Raw genomic sequence first — 6,464 nt, forward strand, 5'->3', positions numbered from 1 at the left:
GGTAAATCAGCAAGAACACGACAAACTTATTAAACAACCTGGCTTCAAAAAACCCTATTATAGCTTCATCAACGTTGACAATATAATAGGGGTAGTAATACCAAATTCTGCCCAATTTGAAAGTTGTAGAGAAATAAGTGATAAAGATGGACGATATATCCTGGTCAAAGGCAAAATATGAAGTGAGACAGTAACACGAGTTAACGTATATGCACCCCTGGAGAATAGGAAACGTTTGTTCAAGACCCTATTTGATCTTATCGCATTGAAAACTGAAGGTATTTTAATATGAGGAAGTGACTTTAAAGTCATATTACAAACCCGGGTTTAACTGGATATAAGAATTTTTTATCAGCGTAATTAAGGAATCCCCACAACCACACATTGACTTAAAAGATTTATTTTCCTTATTACAACAGACAATGTCACTGCAAAAAGATTTCCAGGGAGACTTGAAACATTACAAATGTGCTAGAAAAAAGGTGAGAACTTCAGAGATTATCAAAGGGATTCCATTGTTTAAAAGAAAGAAGAAAAACCCAAACACCAAGGCACTGACAAACAAGAAGAATGTAGAAAAAGCTTTCTGCTGTGTTGGTAAGGTTGCAATTTGACTTACTGGTGTAAAAATACAGTACTTGTAATACATGTAAAGTGAGGTAAGCATCCGTGAGAGCGATCCAGCACATTGTGTGTCTGCGGCTGCTTCTGAGAACCAAAGGAAATGTCACAGCTTCCCTCCCCGACACAGAATTTATATCAGCGGGAGAAACGCGAAGGAGAGGAAATCTGTTAAAAACACCCCCAAAATGTTTAACAGGAGATTCGGTCCGTCATTTTATTTATATATATATACCAGCGGAAACAAAACTTTGCTCACGAGTCTCTGGCCTGGGACCTTTATTGTTGCCTGAGAAAAGGTTTGACAGATCTGGAGAGAAATAGCGGAAATAACTGATTGGAGCTGTGAGCTGGCTTCATCTACAGCATACATGAAATGAATGAAGAGAGTTGGGAAGATCAACAAAGCAAGGTGCATGAAGAACAGAAAACCCAGAAAATTAAACAAAACCACCCCCAGCCTATAAGAAGAAACTTCTCAATTGAATGAAAAACAGAAAGCAGTGACTTGTTCTTAAATCAAGTAACTCCAGCGCCATGTAAAAAATAAATTACTTAAAAAGCATTCCTTGTTCAAGTCTGACACCCTCTCCGGCGTTCCACGTTGTGCATTTGATCACACGCTGCTCGCTTCCGCTGTGGCTTTCAGGGATCGTGGGCAAGGCGGCGCTCGACATCCAATGCGCCCCGTCCTCGCACGTGAATGGGGAGACAACGAGCGCTTCTTCAAATACAAGCTCTTCCCATTCAGCTTGTTCACTCCGTCACTTATTCTGTTGTCTTTCAGATGTTTTCACTTTATATTTGTTGTTGTTGTTGTCGACCCTGTCCCCGGTTCCCTCGCCGTCGGTTCTTTCCTGTCTTCCTCCTCATCTTCTCTTCGCGCGACCCCGCTCACATCTTGCGAATGACGAGAACGGTGGTGAGAACTCCCGCCAGGAAGACCCCCACCGTCTGCCATGTTGGCGTCCCGAAGTGAGAACGGATCCCCTCCTGAGGACAGTCACACCAGATCATGAACAGATCGGAACAGACAAAAACTCCTACGTCAGCTCACGATAGCACCATTACACCAAACATAACCGTGGCTCATTAATGTGGTGTTTGTTCATCTCTTGGCTGCTTCGCTCTCTGACGGCCATAGAAGATCAGAAGATCAGCATTCGTGCTTTTGGGTCTCAAACAGCAAACTTCTGGTAACAACACCGTTTCACAACTTCTTTGTGATCACCAACTTAAAAAAAAAAAAGTATTTTCACATCCAATACTCTTATTTTCCCCTTCCTGTAAAACTACATCAGACGTCTCATCAGAACCAACAGCAGCTCTGGAAATGGGCTCAGAGTGGAACGCACTTCGTATGGGACCACAACGTAAACACCAAATAGTTTCATTGGTTGGTTTTGTGAAAAAATTCACATTTTCATCACGTATATTCTCACTTTAAAGTTCAAATATAAAGGTTGTTATGGCACAATTTTACCGGTCTGGCACACTCAGGATGAAATAAAGCTGTATGTGACCCTGAACTAAAATAAAATAGATATCTAAACACACGCACATGTTAATAGAGAGACCTCTGTTATACGACTGTCCGATCACACGCAAGATTCATTCAGAATATGAGCTCCTCAGTGCCATCCAAAACAAAGTGATACTGAAGCCCTTCCAGATATTAAAAGGTGATAGCACACTCTACAGCCTGCTATGCTTTCACACTGTAGTGGAAACGGACTTTTAACCACCTCCTGGTGAAGTTAAAAACATTTAAAGCGTCTTACCCAGCCACCTTGCTCCTGGATCCAGTTGATGACGTGTTCCCGGAGGTAGTCAATCGTCCAACTGATGATGATTCGGATGATATCGGGAACTTTGGTTACGAGAGCCTGGAAAGAAGCAGAGACAAAGTTTATAAACAACTCCATGAAATCTTAGAGTTGAACATCAGAATCACGATGCGGCTTACTTTGATGACGAGTCGACAGGCGAAGTAGAAGAGCGCCACCACCCTGCCCCAGTTAAATTTCCCATCTGAGAAGATCTCGATAGCAACTTTCATGAACATGTCCTTCGTTGGACTGAGCGGCGAGTCATTTATCAATCTGGAGGGGAAAAAAAACAAAACACACAGCGATTACTCTACATCTATTTTGGTCAAACCTGAAAGATCTGAGCATGTTTTAACTTTCCATAAAGTTACGTTTTATGCACTTTGTCAGCGTCACTATTCTATGATCAATTAATGGTTATAAAACACACACTGTTATCAATGGACCTCAGGCCTACCTTTGCAGTTCTACATTTCCATCCAGCTCGTCTCCGATCTGCTGCAGGCACTGGGCGAGTTTCTTTTCGTTCGGGTTGCACAGTTCTGGTGCGCCCAGCTGTGCCCTCGTCACAACGGCACAGTTGTCTCCATGCCTCTGGACCCGCTGATAGATGAAACTGCAAGAACACAGTTACAGTAAGTGAACACAGTCAACTCCCATCTGATGACTCTCCGTTTCAGTTTCACTTAGAGGAATCCAACCGTGTGGCTCCTACTTACTCCTTTAACAGAACTGCCCCGATTTCCAATATCTGGTCTTTGGCATTTCCTGGAAGACAAACATTTATGAGCTACAATTCCTGCTATAGTCATCAATCTGATTACAGTAATAAATTACATAAAAGCCTGCTTGTTTATTTGCACAAAATACGAATATACAACAGAATTAGAAAAAGATTAAACCAGAGAGGAGATAAGCTCTCCATCAATAAACATTAGGTTACTGAAAATAAAGACAAAGAATCAAGGAACAACAACCAGTGGAAATTAACAAAAGTCACCCAAACCACACAACTATATCAATAATTTGGCCTTTAAAAGGAGCCATAGAGCATTTTAAGTGATTTATCTAGAGAATCCCAGAGTTTGGGTTCACGACATTTGATAGAAAGTTGATGTTTGGAGGCAGAACAAAGTGGAAACCTTTGTCTTTTGTGTTGAAGTGGAGGAGGTTAGAACAAATACAACATGTTCAGTACGGGCGTATTAAACCATGGCAGTTCTCACATCAGAGACATAACACTTATTTCGTGCTGAATAAATGACCTATTATTAGTGCTGTTGTTGAGATTACCTCGATGTTTATCTTGGTATTTCGATATTGAAAGAAAACGGCACCGCATGAGACAAAAGTGTGTTCAGCTATGTTAATTCACCGAAGTTAAACAATCCTGTGACACCAAAATACCTCGACATTCTCTACGCTTAAAAAAAAAGCTCTCTGCATTTCAGTTTTTTTTTTTTTTTTTTTACAAACATCATCTAACTCACTAAGTTGATATTTGAACAGTTGTTCAGGAAAAACGCAAAGTGCATGCTAACCACGTAGCTAACAGTTAGCGTCTGTTGCTAAGCTAACTTCTCGCGGGTCAACTTCGTTCGAAAACGACAATCAACAGCCACAAACTGAGAGGCAGTCACTAATTATCCAGATTAACGGCGTCTGTCGTGCAGTGTATCGGCTCTGTGGCGGTGTAATAGTACAAACTGCGGCTCGCTGGTACCTTGGTCGCCTCCTCCCGGGTGTGATGCCATCTTGTCTGCAGCTTCTACTTCTGTACAATCATGTGACAATATTTATATCGTTTCCCCGGCCGGCTCAGGCGTGTTGGGTCATATGTGCCGGGGCCACAGTCAGAGTTAAATAAGAGGCCGTGACTCTTTTCGGGAAGTCCTATTTCGTTACGGTTTTTACCACCGTGTTGTTTATCAGAGCTCATGCTAAAGTTAGCCTCCGATCCAGCGCGGCTGATTCGCGCCGCTTCAAGGGAAACTCAACTGACAACACCGAGTCGCCGATTCTCCAATTTTTGAGAAATTTAAAGCGGCAAAAAACATGTCAAGACATTTAAGTTAAAGCCTCGGGAACATAACTGAAATACGAATGTATATTTTTATTAGTGTAAATAATACAAAGAAGTGTTTTCTCTCTCTCTGTCAGAGACGTTTATAAAGTGTGTTTGTTTCCTACCTAATCTAAAACTAAATATATTTTATCAATCCCCTTCTGGAAACTCTTACATTTGTCTCTCAGTTTTCTGGACTGATAAAGCCAGAGATGTGCAACCCTTAGTGGTTCTATGAAGCAAGTTATCAACTCATTTCAACCATATGGAACAGATCACGTGCTCTTTCAATAAACATCACTCATCGATTGATTATTTCTCATTTTAAGCACTTTGGGTAGAAAAGAATCTGGCTAAGCCGACATCGTGACCCTAATAAGTCAAGCTGGGGGCGGGGATATATCTCAGGTCACTACTTAGTGTGTAGAGTAGACAGATGGCCACATCTGCCCTGAAGCTGATCAACCAGTGACCACTGTCAGGTTGTTGGTCTGTGGACATCGTTGGGAAGATGCAGATACTTGAGTGAGTACTGTTTTATTGTATTTTTCACTAACAGTATTCATGTGGTCACTGGCTCTTTCAATAATCACTGTCCATTGTTTGACAAGCTGTTAAAGTACTCTGGGTAGATAAGAAGCGAACATCGGGATCTTGATAAGTTATGAAGGGTAGAACTCAGGTCACATCTTAACGTGGAGTGTGTGTGTAGACAGATGGTCACATCTGCCCTGAAGCTGGTTCAACCTGTGACTGCTGTCAGTATGTTAGATCAAACATCGATAGGAAGTCATACAGATGTTCAAGACATCATATTGGTCAATGTAACACGGCAGCTTTTTGAGAAAAGTAAATTCACACAAACAATTTGATGAAATGTTATTTATATAGTGCCAAAGTCATTTCAAGGTACTTTTATAGAGAAAAACGCAACAAATCCACATGAGCAAGCATCAGCGGCTGTGGAAAGGAAAAACCCCTGGAGCAGGAAGAAGCCTTTATCAAACCAGGCTCATAGGTGTCCACACACACACACACACACACACACACACAGACAGTGGCTCTTTTTAAAAGTTTCACATCACTGCATTTTTCCTGTCAGAGTCCAGGGAAAATGTAAAGCAAATGCAAAATGTGACTGAAGATAAAGATAATCATTGTCACAGGCTACAGTAAACTTCCAATGCCCTATATTAGTTAACAGTATACGGAAACTTAAAAATTACTGAACAAAAATCAAAATGTACAGTATTTTACCACTACAGTAAGATGCTGTTTGACAGTGCCTACAGCATATTGCTAAATGACAATGAAATACTTACGTTAATTACCCTAAAGATATGGTGAAGCAATTTGTATCATTGCAGACGTGTGTGTGTGTGTGTGTGTGTGTGTGAGAGAGAGAGGGACACTGAACAATCCTAATTTGTCTGGAGCGCTTTCACCTGTTTGTTGTTGACTTGCCCCTACATAAGGACCACAAAATTCCTCCAAAAAAAGCAACGAGCATTACAAAGAGATTGTAGAGTGGAAACTAAACAATCGTCTACCTGATAGCCTCACATATCAAAGACTTGTCATGTAAAGACGAGCAGAGAGTTTTGTGGTGCACGGTGAGTTACGTCATAGGTGAAGAGTTTCTCCAGATTGTCTCTGTGGCAAAGAGGTGAGGCAGCACACCTGATTCACATCAGGCACTTAATTAGGAAGTTCTCCTCACTAACTTCTCGGCCCTTTCAGTTGCCACCTGAAGAAGAAACAAAGTTAGACATGTTCTGACAGAATCCTGCCCAATTTGCACAGAAACACTTTAGTCAAATAAAGTTAGGGTCTTACCTCACACTCCGGAGGCGCCTGAGATGGATAATGTGCCTCTCTTCCAAAAAGGAAATATGGACTATATTTGGTGGTCAACTGTTTTTTTGTTTGCAGAGCAAACATTGACTGTA

At 41.4% G+C, this 6,464-nt stretch overlaps 1 protein-coding gene across 1 annotated transcript; it reads right to left on the reverse strand.

Annotated features, from left to right (window-relative positions):
* Positions 1-384: 384 nt before the first annotated feature.
* On the reverse strand, positions 385-4,434 carry LOC308124134 (apoptosis regulator BAX-like). The gene is made up of 6 exons (XM_080486961.1): positions 4,174-4,434; positions 3,170-3,218; positions 2,908-3,066; positions 2,588-2,723; positions 2,403-2,507; positions 385-1,614 (listed from the first exon to the last, which is right to left on the reverse strand). The coding sequence occupies exons 1-6, from the start codon at positions 4,202-4,204 to the stop codon at positions 1,516-1,518; spliced, it is 579 nt and encodes a 192-aa protein (XP_080343087.1). The 5' UTR covers positions 4,205-4,434; the 3' UTR covers positions 385-1,515.
* Positions 4,435-6,464: the final 2,030 nt, after the last annotated feature.

The sequence above is a fragment of the Lipophrys pholis genome (assembly GCF_963383615.2).
Source record: "Lipophrys pholis genome assembly, chromosome: 19".
Taxonomy (NCBI): domain Eukaryota; kingdom Metazoa; phylum Chordata; class Actinopteri; order Blenniiformes; family Blenniidae; genus Lipophrys; species Lipophrys pholis.

Bases quoted from the DNA above. Each gene is read 5' to 3' on its own strand.
- LOC308124134 (XM_080486961.1), bottom strand. From the start codon at position 4,204: ATGGCATCACACCCGGGAGGAGGCGACCAAG. The intron at 3,219-4,173 runs GTACCAGCGAGC...TTTGTCTTCCAG, and splicing joins CCCGGGAGGAGGCGACCAAG to GAAATGCCAAAGACCAGATA. The intron at 2,508-2,587 runs GTAAGCCGCATC...GCTTCTTTCCAG, and splicing joins CCTGTCGACTCGTCATCAAA to GCTCTCGTAACCAAAGTTCC.